The 21692-nt window shown below is 38.2% G+C and overlaps 2 protein-coding genes across 12 annotated transcripts in view; both read left to right on the top strand.

The window, feature by feature from the left end:
* The first annotated feature begins 1349 nt into the window (after positions 1-1349).
* On the top strand, positions 1350-16590 carry sf3b1 (splicing factor 3b, subunit 1). 3 transcript variants are annotated; one of them, XM_087268088.1, is made up of 27 exons: positions 1350-1403; positions 3174-3349; positions 3458-3559; positions 3688-3802; positions 5363-5420; positions 5969-6023; positions 6322-6401; positions 6498-6683; positions 7171-7420; positions 7505-7717; positions 7813-7934; positions 8040-8237; positions 8376-8477; positions 8551-8730; positions 8821-8907; positions 9013-9283; positions 9406-9551; positions 9636-9782; positions 9869-9994; positions 10067-10288; positions 10368-10550; positions 10650-10761; positions 12039-12159; positions 12253-12384; positions 12488-12760; positions 15688-15904; positions 16014-16590. In XM_087268088.1, the coding sequence occupies exons 7-27, from the start codon at positions 6363-6365 to the stop codon at positions 16170-16172; spliced, it is 3486 nt and encodes a 1161-aa protein (XP_087124214.1). In that variant the 5' UTR covers positions 1350-1403; positions 3174-3349; positions 3458-3559; positions 3688-3802; positions 5363-5420; positions 5969-6023; positions 6322-6362; the 3' UTR covers positions 16173-16590. The 3 variants fall into 3 exon arrangements, with proteins under 3 accessions (XP_087124214.1, XP_087124213.1, XP_087124212.1); XM_087268087.1 differs by lacking the exon at positions 5363-5420; XM_087268086.1 differs by lacking the exons at positions 5363-5420; positions 5969-6023.
* Positions 16591-19677: 3087 nt separating this feature from the next.
* The window catches only part of ankrd44 (ankyrin repeat domain 44), a 52601-nt gene continuing 50586 nt past the window's right edge, over positions 19678-21692 (top strand). For all 9 annotated transcript variants that reach the window (XR_015499640.1, XR_015499639.1, XM_087268095.1 and 6 more), the window contains exon 1: positions 19678-20172. Coding sequence is in view for 7 of the 9 variants with exons in the window: in XM_087268095.1 (XP_087124221.1) it covers positions 20146-20172 (27 nt within the window). In the remaining 2 variants the exon portion in view is untranslated. The remainder of the gene's footprint in view (positions 20173-21692) is intronic.

Genomic DNA, 21692 nt, shown 5'->3' with positions numbered 1-21692 from the left:
TGTGCAGAGGGTTTGCGTGCGCAGAATTGTCACGGGATGCAGGATAGGGTTGCCCAGACTGCGCGACCTACAGTGCATAGTTAGTAAAGGTTACTGCTAAATTTGTTTGAGGACACAGTCAGTGTAAACGAATTAATAAGTTTTGCTTACTATAAAGTATTATAATTAACAAATATGTAAATTAAATAATATTTATGCATATCTGTCCAGTTAAGTTACAATGAAATTGCTACTAAACTACTGTTGCCATTACTGTTATCGTCACAGAATTTGATAGTAATATAAGTTAGTCCTAAGTCAATTAAATATAATATGGAGCAGTTTTTCACAATGTAAAGTAATTACACATGTATACATTTTAAACTTCATGATAATAAAGACAAAATATAATCATTTTTGTGCAAAAGACCCCATCCTAAAATGTAAGACACCCAGACCACATAGTTTCTGGAATAAATACCAAATTTATACATTGAACATGTTGAACATACTATAAATAGATCTAAAATAGTATTTGGAATATGCTTATGTTTCTATTATGTTACATTATTAAATATTTACTTATTTTTTATTATTTAAATTATTAATTATTACTACTATATGTACTAGTTTCTCCATTCCTTCCCCCAAACATTTCCATAGAACCCCTAGCTAAAACTTCCTTAACTCAAATTTAAAACCCCCTGATTATGTAACCATACTGCTTTTTAAAACTGCAGTCAAATCTGTCTTACATGCGCCTGTAACATAAGCATTCAAAACAACAGAGAGCACGGTTTTTATGTAATACTATTTAAAATATTTAAGCTAAAATGACCGTAGTGCATGTGTTTGAATGCAAGAGGGCTTCCTAGTGTTGTGTTGCTGGAAGGGCATCCGCTGCATAAAATATATGATGGATAAGTTGGCGGTTCATTCCTCTGTGGAGACCCCTGATTAATAAAGGGACTAACCCCCCCCAAAAAAGAAAATGAATTAATGTTTCGAAAGAGACACAAGTAAACTTGTCCTGTTCTCATTCCTCCTGAAAAAAGTTTGGTCTTTGCCACATAAATATGCTATTAATTAAGTTGTTTGGTTCATAAATAGCCTTATTCCATTTTATCTTGTTAATCTATACCTTAGAGTCTCTAACTAAAAACAACAAGCAAACATTTGGAAAATCCTCCACTCCGTTGTGGCTCTTTCCTCAAGCAGAGCGGGGGGTAAACTTAACAAGAGAATGCTGTCACTTGCCAGCTGTGTTGACGCCTAGTGCTTGTGCTCTGCGCATGTGCGTTATTTTCTGCCGCAGAGAATGCGCATGCGCGTTCTTGTAAACGAGACGCTGTCGTGAAAGGCCTTCCGGTAGTGAGGCTTACACAACAGCACGAAAATGGCGCAGATCGCCAAAACACATGATGGTGAGTTTAGGTTTCAAATATTTGCAAGAAGCATGTCTCGTTTTGTAGTTTTTTATATATTGCATTTTGTGCTTAATGCCACTTTTTATTTAAAAGAAGTGCATTAAGCGAGAAATGAGCAGGATTAGAACTGGCTAAGCCCGTGAATAGAATATGGCGTCTGGTCGTTGAATAAAACCTGGCCGTGGCGCACATATAAAATATCAGCGCTTTTTCCGCATTAAGAGTTTTTTTGTGGATTATAGCAGAGCTAATTGTAATATACAGTGCTAGAAAATAGCATTAGCATGTGTCTGTTTTGTCTATGTAGACTACGTAATGTGAAGATGTACTGGTTAATCAGTGATGTATTGAAACCAAAATGGCGTTGCAAACACAAACAGAGCTTTTCCATTATGTAGGTATGTTCATAGACGTTTACTTGTGATAGTGTGGTTATTTATTTTATTTTTGTAGAGATGTAACTTGTATTCATTGTTTAACGTTTGGCATTTTCCATGTTTATGTATAACACATGGCCGTGGGTGATTGTCCTGCAACAGTCATTATGTTAAGCGGGCTTACGCACTTTTGTTATATTAATACATTATGCAATGTTTTTATGACAATACCTAAGTAATAATAAAATATAAGTTACATCTCCCTTCACGTATTAGTTATAAATATTTGTAAGGATTTTATATGTATGTAGGGACTTCTTTTTGTCTTAATATTGTGCATGTATGGTTTACAAATCATTGTCTTAAATTGAAGAGTTAGGATTCAAAAATCTCTAAATGCCAACTTGTCTCCTAAAATGAGAATTTTGTTTCAGCCTCCTTGTTATTTCACTTTAAAGTCAATGAAAATAACTTATTCATTACTATAACAGTAACATTACTGAGCCTACACACAGGAGTTAGAGAAAAATGCTAATTGAAGAAGAATATCAAGCGGCATGTAGAGATTTTTTGCATATAAAACTCATCGATTGTTGATTTTAATAATATAGTTTCAGAAAAAGAATTTTTGCAAATTCTTAGTAGGGAAGGCATATGACTGTCAATTAAATAGTGCTACTGTTTTTTTTATTATTCTTTAGGGTTAGATTAAATCTCTTGTGTTAGTTTAGACTGAATATTCATAGCACAGTAAACAATATACAGGCCATAATATAAATATAAAAATATAAAACCAGATTTACCTTAGTTTGTTCTATTAATAGAATATGCAGTTTAATGTCAGTGTGTATTAAAGGTTCCGACTGTATGATAACCTTGGATAAAAGTTTGCAATTACTGCTCTAAAATAAGTTCTTTTTAAATATCTGTTAAAAAACAAAAACATTTCACTTTGAACACAATATATATATATATATATATATATATATATATATATATATATATATATATATATATATATATATATATATATATATATATAGGTACAGACTTCATTAGTTAAAAAAAAAAACAGATTTCTTTAAAATTTAAATTTGGCATCTTTGGAGATTTTTTTTCTGCTAGAGATACTGTTGTCCTAAAAAAACGAAACGTAAAAAAAATCCTACGTTACAGAAAAATTTGGTGTTTTTTTTTAAACCTTGACATTTCCAAACCACGGTATACCTTGAAAAAGGTTATTGTCCCATGCCTAACATGTATAAAAGTGACGTTAGTGATGGTGGAAAATGACTTCCAGGTCACCTCACCTATTATAATATTAGTTAAAATGTTTTTTGTTATTTTTAGAGGACTAATCTCTGGTTGTTGTTTTTTGTTTTTGTTGTAGACATTGAGGCTCAGATCCTGGAAATCCAGGGGAAGAAAGCCGCTCTGGTGGTGGAGGGCGGTGACCAAGGAGTTGGCCTTGATTCCACTGGGTATTATGACCAGGAGATCTACGGGGGCAGTGACAGCCGCTTTGATGGGTATTTGACTTCAATTGCTGCCAATGAGCAGGAGGATGTAAGTTATAGCATAACGCTCTTAAAAGTAAAACAAAAAATACAACTCCATTGTGTATAAGAATTCTGTTTAGTTTCTTGAACCTAACCCCAACTATTTTTATTTTAGGATGATGACGAGGATTCATCTACAAGTCTCCTTGTACAGAAGAAACCAGGATATCATGCTCCGGTTGCAATACTCAACTCAATTCCTCAGTCAGATGAGCAGGTAATTTAACAGACTTTCCACCTTCAAGTTGCAGTGTGTGTGTGTGTGTTTTCTTGTGAAGTTTTTGTATGTGTTTTTGAAATGTCAATTTCGAATTGATCATACAATTGTTTGTACCCATTTTGCAGTATGATCCCTTTGCCGAACACAGACCGCAGAAAATTTCAGACAGGGAGGATGAATACAAGAAGCGCAGACAAAAGATGATCATCTCCCCAGAGCGTCATGACCCGTTTGCTGATGGTAAATTTCACACTACCATTCTCCTCTGCTTATTTTATTTGCCCATGCCAATCAGTATTTATGTTCTCTGCCCATGACGATCCGGTGCAGACCGGCCTTTTTTGCTGCTTAACCCTTCGAACACCACCCAACTGCTTGCTCCCTGGACTGATCTGTAAAGGCCCTGATATGTGCTCAGCGAAGTCTTTGAATTTTTCTTAAAACTTTCATTTAAGGATAAAATAAGTGTAAAATACTTGAACAGTTCTGTTCTGTTAGTAAATTCTAAACCACTCAGGCCACTCTTTATAATAATATATGGTGTACTGCACGTTTAACAAAATAAATATAAATTATAGAATTAAGAATACAGCATCTAATAATGAGGATATTTATATGGGATTTACAGTTCAATCAAAAGATTTACTGTATATCTGTTTATACATTAAATCATTTTAAAGGAAGCGGCTTTACAGTATTAAACGTGACAAACAACAGTGCCAGTGTTGCAACTTCAAACGAACTTAAGATTTTATTCGAAAGTAGTTTTGAGTTCTTTGTTCTTCAATTTCATTTAAGCAATATCAGGGCCTTAAAGGGATAGTTCACGCCAAAATGAAAACTTTCTTACTATTTACTCACCCTCAAGAGGTTTCAAAGATTTTTTTTCTCTAGAACACACAAGATGATATTTTGAAGAAAGCTGAGAATCTGTAACCATTGACTTCCATAGTTGGAAAAACAAACACTATGTAAGTCAAGGGTTGCAGGTTTCTAATGTTTTTCAAAATAAAGGTTTGAAACAAGTCATTCAAAACATAATTTTTGGGTGAAATATCCCTTTTAAGACTGTCTCAGTAAGGCATAAGTGGATAAATGAAATGTACTGAAAAATATTGATGATGGATTTATATGTGTACTTGTTTAAGTTGGGCAGCAAAGATTTTGGGAGACGGTTGGGTGGTGTCATTGGTCCCATCATGGCATAGGTTGCAGGTAGGTGTGTTGTTCGAAGGGTTAATGTTTTTAATGTGTGAAACAGATGATACAGTAGTCAGGCAACTTAAACACAGACACTGTGTAGTATATGAAAAGTTTCTAATTGCCAGAGACAGCATACTGTCAGATTTATTTTTCCCCCCATACTATTGCCTGCATATTTTTCAATGGTTAGACACCCCTGATGTGTCAATGTCAGTAATGATTCCCAATAAGAGTGGAGCTTTAAAGCCCTGTGAAGCCAAATTTAACTCCATTTATGTTGTCCAGATAATTTAGTATCTTAAAACCGATGGCCTGTGGGTGCTCATACCAGTACAATTTTACAAGAAGTTTAGATCATGTTTAAACAGGCTGCACACTCACAAAACTGACTCACTTGGGACCAAATTATGGGAGGGCAATAATTCTGGATCAGGCAAATCATCTTGCATGTAGTCCCAGACAGAGGAAGCTTTACAAAAACTGTTGTGTAAATATATTTCTATTTTATAATGATAAAATAGAGATATATCTATTGAAGAATCTGTGTACCAAGATTCCACAGGCCCATACTAACTGTCCTTAATTTCTCTCCTACAGCAGTACTGCTATGCCAGTCCTGTCTGCACTCTCTTAAGGGTGCAGCAACTCGTCCTGTGTAGGTTATGGTCAACAAAAAGAAGCGTGTTTATCAGATAAATCAAGACCATAGTTAGTAGTTTTTGCTCTGATGTGAGGCCAGAGAGCCTTTCGGGGGAATGCACCATGATTTCATCAAGCTATTTTATTGATTTAGTTTTACTTTTGTTATGTTTCACATTATTTTTAAAGCCTCATCGGGGACTTTTTTTAAATTCCATATTCACTTTTTTCATTTCAACTTACTTTTAGACAAATTCATCTTAGTTTAAATTTTATTTAATCTAACCAGATGCACACAAGTGTGCTTTAAGTCATTGATTAGTTTCTGATATTTTGTTTCTTTTCTGATTTGATTAGAACTCCCCAATGTGTTCAGTGTCTTTGACTGTAACACCTATAGTTTATTAAATGTATATGATTTTTAAGTCGGTTTTTGAATACTACATGGTTTTCCCCTTTTCTTGTTTGTAAATGAGTGACGAGCAGAATAGGTGGTATGCTATTTTGTGTGTGAGTACAAACCCTTTTCCAAAGTGTTACTAATGGTAAAGAGAAATTTTCTAGGCTTCTTTTCTGCCGGTTGAAGTCTGACTGCAGAGGGACCCTTGGCACTGAAAGTGTACGTATTCTGGAGAGCACAGCCCAGGACCCTGCATCAGTGATGGCTATATCCTCTCCTTATCTCCTCTTAAAAGCAACAGAAACCTCTTTGTACCTGCCTGTTCTTAATGTTTGACTGTAATGAGTGCTTAGCTTTTATTGCATAGGGTTCTTTTGTGTTATGAGAGGACAGTAATTTAAACATTAAAGGCCATCTATTCAGGGACACTTGACTGTAGTGCTTTGTGTGTGAAAATGCTGGTTTTGAGATGCACTTGGCTGACCGTTTCGCATCTTGTTGGTGCTCTTTCGCCTAGGGGGTAAAACACCGGATCCCAAGGTGCAGGTCAGGACGTACATGGATGTTATGAAGGAGCAGCAACTTTCCAAAGAAGAGGTAAGTTCTAGCACTTTGGTGAAATGTCTGTAAGATGCTACTGAAAAAAAAAAGTCACAAGTGTCTTAAACTGTCACTGTTTCTCTTGGTTTACAGAGAGAGATCAGACTACAGATGGTAGAGAAAGCAAAAGCTGGAGAGCTGAAAGCAGTGAATGGCTCCGCTGCATCTCAGGCCGCGGCCAAACGTAAACGTCGCTGGGACCAGACTGCTGATCAAACCCCCAGCAACTCAACACCCAAAAAAGTGTCCAGTTGGGACCAAGCAGACGGAGGTTCTGAAGTGAGTCGATAACAACATTTGGTCTGCAGCAAATGGATATTTTGATTGTTCAGATTTTCATGAAAAATAATTACAAATTCATACAAAGACAGATTTTATGTATCTGATCTGCTTGGAAGACTATGAAAAAGTCAATATTTAAGTAGATGCTGATATACAAAAAAGTAAATGTGTAAATATCCTATAATACAAAAAAAAAACTATTGCTTTTTATTTGTGTAGTATAATTCGAAATTATAGTATAATTCAAAAAGTTGTTTAGGAAAAGTCTTGAGGACCCTACGGGACCCATGTTCTCCAGTGAGGAAAACTATTGTTTAGGGGTGAATTTCTCTAGTAAAGTAATGATCAGGCCCCTTTGGATGTTTGTAGAATCCCCCTAATTTGTCTGTGTCCTCCTGATTAAGAGCCATGGATTAGAAATAAAGCATTACAATGCCACTTAAGAATTTTTATAATGCTGTGAGATTTTTATTTTGTTACTTAGACACCAGGACACACACCAGGGCACACACCCTCCAACAGTCGTTGGGATGAGACCCCTGGCCGTCCCAAAGGTAGTGAAACCCCAGGAGCCACTCCTAGCACTCGTATGTGGGAACCCACACCTAGCCACACCCCAGCAGGAGCTGCCACACCAGGCCGAGACACACCTGGACATGCTACGCCAGGCCATGGAGGGGCCACTTCCAGTGTGCGCAAGAACCGCTGGGATGAGACACCAAAGACAGAGAGAGGTCTTTAATAGTTTTTTTTTGTCTAGTTTGATGTGTAATCTGCAAATAGAGTGGTTTTTAAACCCTTTGTTTTGTCCGTTTCAGAAACACCTGGTCATGGCAGTGGCTGGGCTGAAACCCCACGTACAGACAGAGGAGACGAGTCGGTGGGTGAGACGCCCACTCCAGGTGCAAGCAAGAGGAAGTCAAGATGGGATGAAACACCAGCCAGCCAAATGGGCTCTTCAACTCCCCTGCTCACCCCTGGAAAAACCCCTCTGGGTACACCTGCTATGAATATGGCCACGCCCACTCCAGGTACATGACCAGTGCTGTTGTTTAGCTTAGTTTAGTTTGTAATTTAAATAATTGTTGTTTTGTGGAAGTTGCTTTAAAGGTTTAAATGTTTGCAGGTCACCTGATGAGCATGACTCCAGAACAGCTGCAGGCTTGGCGGTGGGAGCGGGAGATTGATGAAAGGAACCGTCCATTGACTGATGAGGAACTTGATGCAATGTTTCCAGAGGGATACAAAGTATGTGTTATAAAAGTATCATATTATGAAAATCTACAGAGCACATTTGAACTGGATGTACTGAAATTGTGTGTCTGACTGGATTTATTTTGTGTGCTCCGCTAGGTTCTGCCCCCTCCAGCAGGCTATGTGCCCATCCGTACCCCTGCACGTAAATTAGCTGCTACTCCAACCCCTATTGGAGGCATGACTGGCTTCCATATGCAAACAGAAGACCGATCGATGAAACAAGTTAACGACCAGCCATCCGGAAACCTGCCCTTCCTCAAGCCAGATGACATTCAGTACTTTGACAAACTGCTGGTGAGTGCCATGTTCATACGGGATCTCAGGGTTATGGAAAAAATATATTCATTGAAATTTTTATTTTTCAAATGTATTATTAATAGTAATAGTTTTGTAATTGGAAGGTATATAATTTTATAATATCTCTGTTTGCAGGTCGAAGTTGATGAGTCCACGCTTAGTCCAGAAGAACAGAAGGAGCGCAAGATCATGAAGCTGCTCCTGAAGATAAAAAATGGAACACCTCCCATGAGAAAGGTTAGCATCATCCCTAACACTCGAGTGTAAAAATTTTGCTTAAAGTATCTCTAACCAATCTGTCTCCTTTCAGGCTGCTCTTCGTCAAATCACAGATAAGGCCAGGGAGTTTGGTGCAGGACCCCTCTTCAACCAGATCTTGCCACTGCTAATGTCTCCTACACTGGAGGACCAGGAGCGCCATCTCTTGGTGAAAGTCATCGATCGTATCCTCTACAAACTTGATGATTTGGTTCGGCCATATGTGCACAAGGTAAGTTGCAGTGCCTATAACCATCAGTTTTATCAAAAAATTAATTGATTTCTATTTTAGGGGGGTTTCTAATGCGCTTCATTCTTGCAGATTCTTGTGGTGATTGAGCCCTTGCTGATCGATGAAGATTACTATGCTAGAGTAGAGGGAAGAGAAATCATCTCTAATTTGGCAAAGGTAAGATTATTAGTTGAAAACAACAAATATCTTGAATGTTAACAGTATGCTAACTGTCTAGTTTTATAATTATTTACGCTTAATCAAATCTGCATTCTTTCCCAGGCTGCTGGTCTGGCCACTATGATCTCCACCATGAGGCCTGACATTGACAACATGGACGAGTATGTGAGAAACACAACAGCTCGTGCTTTTGCAGTTGTGGCGTCTGCCCTGGGCATTCCATCTCTCCTGCCTTTCCTCAAGGCTGTTTGCAAAAGCAAGAAATCCTGGCAGGCTCGCCACACGGGTATTAAGATCGTCCAGCAAATCGCTATTCTCATGGGCTGTGCTATCCTGCCACATCTTCGCAGCTTGGTGGAGATTATCGAGCATGGTTAGTATTGCATTGTGGGGATCTATTCCTTTTCATCTGTGTATTTGATTGTATCACAATTGTCTCATATGTTGTGCAGACCAGTCTAAAGCTATTGATTGATTTATTTTTTCCCCCTTTAGGTCTCGTTGATGAGCAGCAGAAAGTACGAACCATCAGTGCTTTGGCTATTGCTGCCTTGGCTGAAGCTGCTACACCATACGGTATCGAGTCCTTTGATTCTGTCCTGAAACCTCTTTGGAAGGGTATCAGGCAACACAGAGGCAAGGTAAGAGTGGTTTGATCAGTGCTTTCAGATGTGGGTTGCAACCTAAGAAGCGTCAGTTTAACAGCATTATTCATGTCTGCTCAGGGTCTTGCTGCCTTCTTGAAAGCTATTGGATACTTGATTCCTCTTATGGATGCTGAATACGCCAACTACTACACCAGAGAAGTGATGCTTATCCTCATTCGAGAGTTCCAGTCACCTGATGAAGAAATGAAGAAGATTGTCCTTAAGGTGCTTTGAGGGGGAAAATCAAAGCATTAAGATGTGGTCTTTCAGAATATTTTGGTCTTATGCATTTTATTCCTATTCTTTTTTAGGTGGTGAAGCAGTGCTGTGCCACAGATGGTGTGGAAGCCAATTACATTAAAACAGAGATCCTGCCCCCCTTCTTTAAACATTTCTGGCAGCACAGAATGGCATTGGATAGGCGCAACTACAGACAGGTAAGTTTATCACGCAGGTTTGAGTAACTGTGACTAATGCACATTTAACTTGATGTTTTACTGCCTTAACAGTTGGTAGACACTACAGTGGAGCTGGCCAATAAAGTAGGGGCAGCTGAGATTATCTCCCGTATCGTGGATGACTTGAAGGATGAAGCTGAGCAGTACAGAAAAATGGTGATGGAGACCATTGAGAAAATCATGGGTAACCTTGGTGCCGCTGACATTGATCACAAACTGGAGGAGCAGCTTATTGATGGTATCCTGTACGCCTTCCAGGAACAAACCACTGAGGTGAGTAACAGACTTGCCTGAATTTAAATGATTGCTTTTCTCTTTTTCCTTAATGCCATAATCTCTTCTCAATCTCCAGGACTCTGTGATGCTGAATGGTTTTGGTACGGTGGTAAATGCTCTGGGTAAGAGAGTTAAACCGTACTTGCCTCAGATCTGCGGTACAGTTCTGTGGCGTCTCAACAACAAATCTGCCAAAGTCCGTCAACAGGCTGCTGACCTGATCTCTCGCACAGCGGTGGTTATGAAGACATGCCAAGAGGTAGGGATGACCATTTGAGATTTTGTGAACTGGAAAATTTTATGGGTTAAATAGTAAGTTGCTTACTGATAAATTTCTTGCTCTTATATTTCACTCTAGGAAAAGCTTATGGGCCATTTGGGTGTGGTGTTGTATGAGTACCTGGGAGAAGAATATCCTGAAGTGCTGGGTAGCATTCTTGGAGCCCTGAAAGCCATCGTCAATGTCATTGGTGGGTGTTTGCTAATTTACTAAAAGTGGAGCTTGCTAATATAAACCATTATAAGGGATATAAACAAAAACAATGGTCCTAACATATTTCCTGTTTTACATTTTTAATTTTCTATAGCTTTCCAGAATCCAAAAAGAGCCACATATTGATATTGTTATGATAGCTGTTTTATTAATAATTTATGATTGAATTGCCTCTTGTTACAGTTATGAAATAATTTGGTAACAAGAAGAAAATGTTCATGGCCCAATGACATGACCACATTGAAATGGTCTATATAGATGTAATATTAAATGTTCTCTTGTATTGTATTTTTTGTTCACACATTTGTTTGTGAAAAATATACTGCCAAAAGAAAAATATACTGCCAAAAAAAGTTGGTAAATCTATCAAGCTTATGAATGAATTTTGATTTTGAATATTTATTTATTTATTTTGGTTTGTTTTGTTTTTGGAGCATCAAATATTGTTTTAATAAATACTTGACAAATTATAATATTCTTTTACCACTTTACTCTGTTTTGACTAGGATTCATTCACCACTAAGTTAAATATGCATGTTTATCCATCCAAAGGTTTTGTGCTTATCTGCTTTGAACTTTTTTCTGGGTTAGTCAAACGCACATTTGATTGGATTGCTTTTTGTGGTGTAAAGTTTCATGTTGAATGTGTTTGAACAACTACAAAAAATCTAACTAAACGCATGATTAAGGCCGATTTATACTTCTGCGTTAAGCGTAAGATTAAAGTCTTGGTCGGCTTTTATGTGGTTGCCGACCTCTGGCATTGGCTGACATTGACACGCACCTCTCAAAAATGTAACTACATCTGTGATTGGTAGACTTTGTAGTGTAGGCGGGGCTAAAAGAGCAGTGAGCCCATTGGAGCGAGTGTATTCAAGTGTGGAGTCCCATGGAGAAGCTCCAGTTGGAAACTTTTGTTTGTGATTACCTTATGATTAAAGTTGTTGCATGTCTGCAGGTTGCTGCTTCTGAATGAGTGAGTTTGAGCTACTTTTACATTAAGGTAGCTTTAAGAAAAACAAAACACCCGTTAAGAAACTAGACACAGCGGAACATAAAATCCCAATGGCAGCTAGCGTTTCTGAAGTGTAATTGCAGAGCAACACAAAAAGCATGCAGAAGTCTAAATGCTCAGTTATGGGCAATGCAGGCATCGTGGGTCACGGTGATCACTTGATGTAGAAGTATATATCACCTTAATAGGCTGTGTTTAAGGGAAACCAGGGTTTAAATGTTTAAATGTCCTGTTTGCAGGTATGCACAAGATGACGCCTCCTATCAAAGACTTGCTTCCACGTTTGACTCCCATCTTGAAGAACAGACATGAGAAGGTGCAGGAGAACTGCATTGATCTTGTGGGCAGAATTGCTGACAGGTCAGTGTCACGTCTCTGTGCAGAATCCTAGCTATTTAGTCTTGAAAATATTTTGATAATGCCTTCTAAACGTATCAATGTGTCCCTTTTCAGGGGTGCGGAGTACGTGTCTGCCAGGGAATGGATGCGCATCTGTTTTGAATTGTTGGAGTTGTTGAAAGCCCACAAGAAGGCCATCCGCAGAGCTACTGTCAACACTTTCGGCTATATCGCCAAGGCCATTGGGTAAAAAAAAAAGAAGAAAAAGAATCTTACTGTTAACGCATAATCTGTCATTAGCAGGTTGGAAATGAGTTTAAAAAATTTTTTTTGTTTTGTTTTTTCCTAGTCCGCATGATGTGCTGGCCACACTGCTCAATAATCTTAAGGTGCAGGAGCGTCAGAACCGTGTGTGCACAACAGTAGCCATTGCTATTGTGGCTGAGACCTGTTCGCCATTCACCGTGCTTCCAGCGCTGATGAACGAGTATCGTGTTCCTGAGCTTAATGTGCAGAATGGTGTCCTAAAGTCTCTATCCTTCCTGTTTGAATATATTGGTGAAATGGGCAAAGATTATATATATGCTGTCACGCCTTTGTTGGAAGATGCTCTGATGGACAGGTGAGTTGGGAAATAAATTGCAAGTTTAGATTTGCAGATTATTTGCAATGGTGCATCCCATCAGGATAAAAAAAGATTTTGGTTGAATGACTGTCTATATTAAATGTTTAAAGTTGCAGTAGGTGATCTGCCTAAATGGCTGGCTAACCAGTCAGCATAATATCATTCAAATACAATCCCTCCCGTCGTCCAAAGCCCTGCCTTATATCATGAACACGCAGATGACAGTGACCCACTAGATTTTGTCATTCGCCAGTTAGAAAACTTTATAGTACTTTATAATACTACAATTCTGAACTAAAAACAGCATTATATCCAGCATGGTTTCAGTAATGTAGTTAGCAGGCAAAACTTGTCATCACTCTCTTACAGGCTTTGTCCTAAAGCAGCTACTGTAAGCTTAGTGGTTGGCCAGTGTCGTGCAGGAATTACACTTATTACTAAGCCATACTTGCATGCTGTTTAAGACTGAATATTCAGAGTAGCATAGTAAACACTATAGGAAGCGCGTCACAGGTTGTCATTGTTAAAAAATGAACCAATGTAAATATAAAACCAACTTAACCTCAGTAAAGCAGGCTAGGCGCAAAAGTGCTTATTTGCTGGTGTTTTGTTGTTAAACTAAATAAAAATCTACATTATTGATGCTGTAAAAAGACCGTACGAAACTGAAAATAGTCACATCAATACTTCGCCGGAAGATTTCAGTTGCTGAACAACACTTCTGTCCCTATACTTACTTATGCCCTCCACCCCTTCCGGGGTATGGGCCGCCAAAGGGAGATCTCCAGAGGTTCCTGTCCTGGGCCATTCTTTCTACTTGTCCCCAGCTGTAACCCATCCTTGTGATGTCGAGGTTGCGTCGCCAGGTGTTTCTTGGACGGCCTCTCTCCCGCTTCCCTTGGGGGTTTCATCTGAGAGCCTGTCTGGTGATGCTAGTTGGTGGTTTGCGTAGGGTGTGCCCTATCCAACCCCATCTTCGCTTCCAGATTTCTGTTTCTATCAGAGGTTGACAGGTCCTTCTCCATAGGTCGTGTTACTGATCGTGTCAGGCCAGCGAATGTGCAGAATCTTTCTGAGACAGGTGTTGATGAATGTCCATATAACATTTGGAAAACAACACAATCTACATCAGCTCTGTGTGACTAAAAGTTTTAAAACGGAACATTACCCGTCTAAAAGAAATACTTCAGCCATGGTGTAGTCCTTACTCTAGCGTGCAAAAGTAACTCCAATATTGATTCAGGATTTTAAAAAGTTTTAATTAAGCATTTGTTTTTAGTGCTGTCTCTCGTTTCCACCCTGGCCTGCATGAATGCGCATCAGCGGATCTACTTGAATGGCTGTGCAGTTGTTTAAATCTACATTCATTGACAGACAGCTTGGGCTACTTATCAGCATTATGGGAACTGTCCACCTGACAATATTTAATTGGATGAACTTTATGCAGGAGGTTGGTTGGTTAAAAAACAACCAACATTATCTGAGGTTTTCACTAAAATTACCAAGTACAACTGTGAAAGTGAAAGATTGAAGCAGTGTACTGACTCTGTGACACGTTACCTGATAGATTCAAAAGACCAAAGAGTCATTAGATAGCGACAAGATTAAATAAATATCATGTTAAACAACTAAAGTGAGACACGATCCAGCTGTACATCCTTGATAAAGGTGGAGGGCTGTTCAGAAATGCTAGGTAAAACATGGTGTGGATATGGATCATTTTCGTTCTAAAATGGCATTTTAGTAGTAAGACGTATTGGTGTAAACGGGGCCTAAGTGTGTATTTTTCGCGAGCGGGTTTGCGACAAGGGCGGGGCGAAGTATCAGCAGTGCTGGCTCAGCATTGTGTTGTCTATTGGCCGTCGACGATGGCATTGTTTATTGGCCCAACCCTAGGATGAAAATTTTTTTGTCTTATGCTTTACCCAGAGTATAAAAATACATAAAAACAAATTAAGATCTTTACTTTAATCAAAACTGTTGGAATGTGACTTTTAACCAGCACAACAAAAAATGTTCCTGAAGACAATCACCTACTGCACCTTTAAGCAATATAAGACTGTTCATTTGAAGCTATTGTTAGTATCTATAGAAGCAATGTCAAGTTTATTGCAGAATATCCATATTGAAGAAGTATTATAGTTGTTTTGAGAGTGTTGGATGACCTGCTCATTGGTCAACACTGTGGTTCATAAGAGTTGGGGAGCTTTGCATGAGACTTAAGATTGGTGCAATTTTTTATTCACTATTATAGATTGATGTAGTTTTTCCAAAACAAGTTAAATTATTAAGCACAATTGTTTAAAAGATAAGTAATTGTCAACAGATATGTTCTGCAATGTGTAAATAATCTGTTAAAGGGAACCTATTGTGCAAACATTACTTGTATAACCATATAATCAGCTTCTAATGGTAAGACTTTATTAATTTTAATGTTTATAATCACACTTCATAAATACTTTAAACTGCGTTCTCCCTTTGTATATGTCATCAGAGAGGGAAGCCCCGCCCATTAGGGACACTCTCCCTCATTAGAATAGGACCTTAGTCTTGTTTTTGTATCTGCCATTATACTGACACAGGCATTCTGTAAAGAGGGCTGGGAGCTCAATCTCATTTGAATTTAAAGCGACAGTCACCCAAATGGCACAATTAGGATCATAGCCTGAAAGGGGCAGTTGCAAAGAGTTATGAAACATAGTTTGTGCAGTATTTTGATCTGAAACTTCACATATACTCTAGGGACATCAGAGACTTATTTCACATCTTTTAAAAAGAGCCATAATAGGCCCACTTAAATGACCTGGGAGCGCACAACATGTCTTTTAACAGATTACTATTATTTTTATCTGACTGTCTGATTTAGATCTTAATTGTTTTACTCTGTAGCCATCTCTAACTTCTGTACTTTGTCTCCATTGCAGAGATCTGGTACACAGACAGACTGCTAGTGCTGTGGTGCAGCACATGTCTTTAGGGGTTTATGGCTTCGGCTGTGAAGATTCTCTTAATCATTTACTCAACTATGTTTGGCCAAATGTCTTTGAAACGTCTCCTCATGTCATCCAAGCTGTAATGGGGGCTCTTGAGGGTCTGCGAGTGGCAATTGGACCCTGCCGAATGCTGCAGTATTGCTTACAGGTGCGTTACATTTCAAACATAGTATCTGGGCTATAATGTTTCTTTGTTTTCATGTAATAATTCTTTCACTTGGATGCTTATCTTACATCCCCTTTTTCTTACTCAAAAGGGTTTGTTTCATCCTGCTCGGAAAGTGCGTGATGTTTACTGGAAGATCTACAACTCCATTTATATTGGTTCCCAGGATGCTCTAATCGCACATTATCCTCTAATCTTCAACGATGAGAAGAACTCGTATGTTCGTTATGAGCTGGAGTACTTTCTGTGAATATATCTATCCTTACATGTGCACTCTCTCTTCCCTCCTATATCTGTGTGTATTTCATGGTTTATAGGACTCGGTCCATTTTTTTATGTTTACTGGTAGATTGTAACCAGCACCACAGATTTTGTGGGTTAAAATTCATTTCTAATTAAAGAACAGGAAAATACAGAAAAAAAGGAGTATGTCAAACATGACGCTTTTAGATCTTTGGATTAGAGTTTTCTGTTTTTACGGTGTGGCTCTATGCACAGTGACGGTAAAGGTAGTAGCAGAGACTCTGAGGAGTGTGATTTATCTTCAGTACATCTTTTAACTCGACGTGTCCTGGTCTGTCAAGTTCGCTCTTTTGCTCAGTCACACATCTGTTCTTACTATAATGTTGCTTAGTTCGGCTGAATAAACGTTTGTGTATTAAAAGTCATTGATCTTTTGTTTGATGATTCGTGCACTACTAAAGTCTGAATTTAAAAAAAAAAAAAAACTTTGAAAATTTAGTTTGAACAATCCAAGTTTTATCACCAACAAACGGACAGTGTAAGGATTGTCCTAACATTAATTTTGAAAATCATTTCCTGTGTATTTTGTGCTTTATTGGAAGTTATTTTAGTTTCATGTACTATTAAAGCCGGTCCTATTTTGTTTTATATTTGTGTTCATTATCTGACTTGAAGACTCCTATTATGAGCTTTTGTTAGCTTGTTTCCTGCATTCTGTTTAGACATAACAGCGCAGATGTGGAGGTATGATTCTCATTTAGGATTTTGCACAAACATGAGGGTCCTGGATTCTCTCGGTCTCAAACTATGTGAAACCATACTTCAGCAGAAAATTTCAGACAGTTTATAATCTTTACATCTACGTGTAGTGATTACATCTTTTCTATGAAACCGTCAACAATAGCATGTTTTATCAAGGAATTCACTATGTTTCTGACTGAAAATATTCTGTGAAACATCCTTGATCGGTGGCCCGTGGTCATTACATTTAATTATAAAGAGCCCTTGTTTTGTTGTAACCGTACGTTCACACCGAAAGCGGCGAGAGCGTCAAAGTAGCCGGAAGTCATTCATTTTCAATGAGAGCCGGCGGCGATACGCAGCGTTAAGCGGCGAGGAGCAGCGCGGCGCGTCTTCGCCGGCGTGAGCGTCGAGGAGAGTTGAAATGAAGTCAACTTTATGGTAATGAGCTATGACGCGGTTCGGCGGCAAGCAATCAGAATGAAGACGTCCATCGATTGATAGCAGTTCAGAGAACACAGACCTGTGAACTTTGGTTCCGACCACAGTTGTTCCCAAGGGTTTGATTATTGCGGTCGCCGGATTTCCAATTATTTACAATTTTTTTTCTACAGGAACATACATTAAATAAGTTACTGGCGACTTACTGATGTTCATTAATGTTATATATTTATCTTAAAAAAGCGGGAATCTCACGCGATGTGACAGTACAAAACAGTACTGCTGCTTCAGGATATTTCAGACATATGGACACATATTGGATAAATAGAGCAAAGCCACACGCAACTTGATCTTCCATTGTTGTATGAATTTGATAAGAAGTGCGCAACATTTTCACGCTAGAAACATGTTTTATGCAGGAATGTAACTGATATGCTGCAACGGCTCCTTTAAATATGAGAGATCAATGTAGCGAGTTTTGACGCTCTCGCCGCAGGAGCTGAAGGCAGTGAGCGTTGTCGCCAGGGCGGCCAGAGCGACCTTGGACGCTCTCGCCGCTTTCGGTGTGAACGTACGGTAAGGCTGCATTTTCATTCCGAATGTAGTATTGAAATGTGCTTGAACCTAAAATATAAAAACATTAGATAAAGACTGAGATTTATTTATTTTGTTCAATATTTTATTTCCTGCCCACAGAGCAATTTTGTGTTTGGATGTCTAAATGTTGATGGCTTGGCTAAAGCAAGGCTAAATTTGGGTGGTCAGTGAAAATCTAGACATCTAAGAAAAGACCAAAACTGGACTAGTCATCAAATACAGATTAGACAGACTTCACATCTATAGTCATTCATTCTTTTATTTGGTGACTAGTCTAGTTTTGGGCTTTTCTTATATGTCCATTTGATGTTCACTGACAGCTCAAATGTAGCCTTGTTTTAATGAAGCCGTCTATGTTTAAACGTCTATTACACGTCTTTAAATCTTTTTTTATAAATGTTTGTTTTGGTGTATATGCGCAATATATATATATATATATATATATATATATATATATATATATATATATATATATATATATACATACACACACACACACACACACACACACACACACACACACACACACAAAGCTTCTTCTCGTGGGCCCTATTTGAATGTTAGCCCAAACTCTCATGCCTCTTTAAATATAGCATCTCTATCAGTCTGATACACAGGAATTGTTAGGTGATGTCATGCTGCAAAGCACAAACAAACTGATATTTGCTTCCAGGGACATTGTAGGCAAGTTCCTGTTTTTCATTCCTAAAGGAATGTAGAGCTGTCATTTATTAACTGCACAATGTGACTAATATAGAACAGCAGCAAATAAACAGAGGGGGAGAGATGGATGTACAATGAATACAATATTATTATTTAATATTTCATCGAATTGTAATTGAAGAACTTTGACCAGACAAGACAATTAGGCAATGTACAATTATCTTGAAAGTTGGCCACTACTTTCCCACCACGTTTTATCAGTTTATAATTTTCAACTGTTTAATTGAATGGAGTAAGGATTACATTTTAAATCTTATTGTATTGTATTATTTATATCTTAAATATCAATAATTAAAAATGTATAATAGAAATATACTTTTGACCCCCCCCCCCCCCCCCCTCCCCCAATAATAGTTCGTACGATTGATAATGCATAATCGTGCTAATCAATGCCAGGAAAAATAAACTTCAACTGAAACTGGCAGTACCGATAGAGATCGTAAGTATTCACAAAACACGCTTCTTGTAAAATATGTGTTTATATATGCATGTAGCCTAAAAAAACAGAAAAATTAGACTTATGATTTGTATAGTTTAACCGACTGCTTCTATAATGTTCTGCAGATGAAGATATTAGATGGTCAGAGTGTGAATATAAATACAAAATACTAATTTATGTGTGGAACTATTTCTTTAAATAGAGCAGATTCATTACAATGATTGATTCGTGCATCAGTCTAGCGAGGGCATCAGTGAGGCGGTGATGATGGCTACTCGGAAGAACTGACAATCCTGTGCATCGGATACCAAATTACTTGTCCTACTATGGTAACGGAATAGCTCATGAATATTAATTAGGACTTGTTTTCGTCACTGCATATCCTCCTGTGAACATCCAGTCAGGGGCCATTGTTAATAATAACAAACAATAGTTAGTTCCTAAATTCGCAGAAGGATTCGTTGATTGGTCACACCAACAGCGCCCACTTTGACCGCGTCGAGCTTTCAGCCAACCAGTTGGGAAAACTGTGTACGTCGTTAATATTTATGAACCAGGCCTTCGCCGTAGTAGGATTCCGAAATTAGCGAGGGGGGAAGCGTACAAAAACGCTGACTTCCTGTATTTTATTATAACGAATGAATACATTACGCAGAGCGTAAAGCAGTGGGGTTTCAAATCTAAAAATCGTTATCGTTTTGGATGCCACTGCTGTAAATGCGGATTGTTTACAGCACCCCTCGCATCCTTTCCTCCCTCCCCTTTTCCTCTTTCCCGGAGCGCCGGAGCGCTGGTGGTGAGGCAGCGGCTGCAGCTGCTCCCGCTGACCGAAGATAGCGCCTGCAGAACCGGCCACGGCCGTCACATCACCCCGGGCCCTTGGAGAGGGCGAACCACAGCAAAGCAGGAAGCAAGCTTTTGACGCCACATCATTGTGCAGCATCATCCTTCCGTAAAAAAAGCGCACGGCTCCTTCTGGATTTGATTAATCTACACCTTCAGGTCTTTTCAGGAGTTTGGATGTCCAGTTTCACATGATATGGCTGTTCTCAAACTAGTCGACCAGGTAATTTACTAAGATTTTTTAAAATGTTTATAAAAATGAAGTTGACTTGTGTGAAGATGAAACTGAGGAGTTACGTGAAATTAAATGTAATTTTCTGTTAATATGCTAATGATTATTGTGATGCTCCATATGCAGTATGCAACTGCAGAAACTAGCTATATTTGCAGCATATGCGTTACATGTTAAAAATGCATGAGACCACATACAAGTTTAATTTGCATAAGTCTGTTTCTGGTGTCTTGCATTTAGCAACGACATAAAAAAAAATAATAATTTTTTAGCAACGACATAATAGTCCTTGTTGGGAGACATTGGTCTTCCTGAAAACCAAAGAGCAGCAAACTGCTATTACTGATGTACAGAGTAGTGAATCAAATACTTAAATGTGCTTGAATTTACAAGTCAAATAGTTATGTGTGATAGTGTACCATTAATGATAGTAAGTCTATGATTAATAATGTGATTTACCCACACTGTTGTGTTTAGGGTAAGATAAATGTACACTTAGCAAGAAAGTGAATGTTGTTGACTTTTTACATAACTTGTGTATTCATCTGATTTCATCTAGAGAAACTTCCTGCTGTGCGCTGTAGTGTGCTGTGATGCTGATGTTGATATGACTCATTAAACTTATCTGCTCCTCATCCAAGTTTTAAGATGAACTAATCATTTAATTATCAGCAATCAGATTTAGGTTTTAAACTAGTATAGTTGCATACCAACATGTGGTTGAGCTCCACCCTGTTTAAGTCAAGTTCCTCATCTTGAGTGTTCAGTGAATTTTATGACAATAGCAGCAAATTTGTTTTTAATGTATATTTTATATATACAAATCTGAAATAATGTGATATGTCTTTTGAGACTAGTTAATGCTGCTAAATGTTGGCTTTTCAAATGAGTAAAAAGTGAGAGTGCTTTTGTTTTGTGTGTGTGTGTGCAGAGTAGATCTATTTCCCTAATGGTCATGTGATTCTCTCATATCTAGACACTATTGCAAAGGTTCTAGGAAGCTGTCCTTGCAAAAAGTAACTCAATGTCTGTCAAGGGCCCCATGGACAACTTTTCAAGGTTGAGAGGATTTTTGTTCTGCAAGATCCTAGCCTGTGCTTGTATTTTGCTAACTAGGTAGTTGGAGAAATATTTGAGAATAAATGAGTTCAGCTAAAACCTGTTTAATGTTGTTAGTTGCTACAGAAAATAGGGCAAGTCATTCCTTGTTTTGTAATAACAAACAAATGAAAAATTGTGTGTGAGATTCCAGAGGGGTTAAAATTTAGAAATGTGCTGCTTCTATTTCGATTGGTTATCTTTTGTTAATTTGTATAAACTAATTGTGTTCTTTGAGTTGCAAATGTCATCTAATCATGGGTCTTTAAATGGGGTCACTGGAACCCCCAGGGGGCAGCGGGGGTCTGTACAAAAGCTTGCAATTTTTTCCCCCCTAAAAATGAGCAAATGTATGCTTTGCTAAATGCGCTTAATATATTATTTATTGCAATTATTTGTTTGTTTGTGCATTT

This window comes from Danio rerio, chromosome 9 (assembly GCF_052040795.2).
Source record: "Danio rerio strain M-AB ecotype USA chromosome 9, GRCz13ab, whole genome shotgun sequence".
Taxonomy (NCBI): Eukaryota; Metazoa; Chordata; class Actinopteri; order Cypriniformes; family Danionidae; genus Danio; species Danio rerio.
Note: the sequence above shows the minus strand (reverse complement) of the source record. Positions and strands in the feature narration are given on the sequence as shown.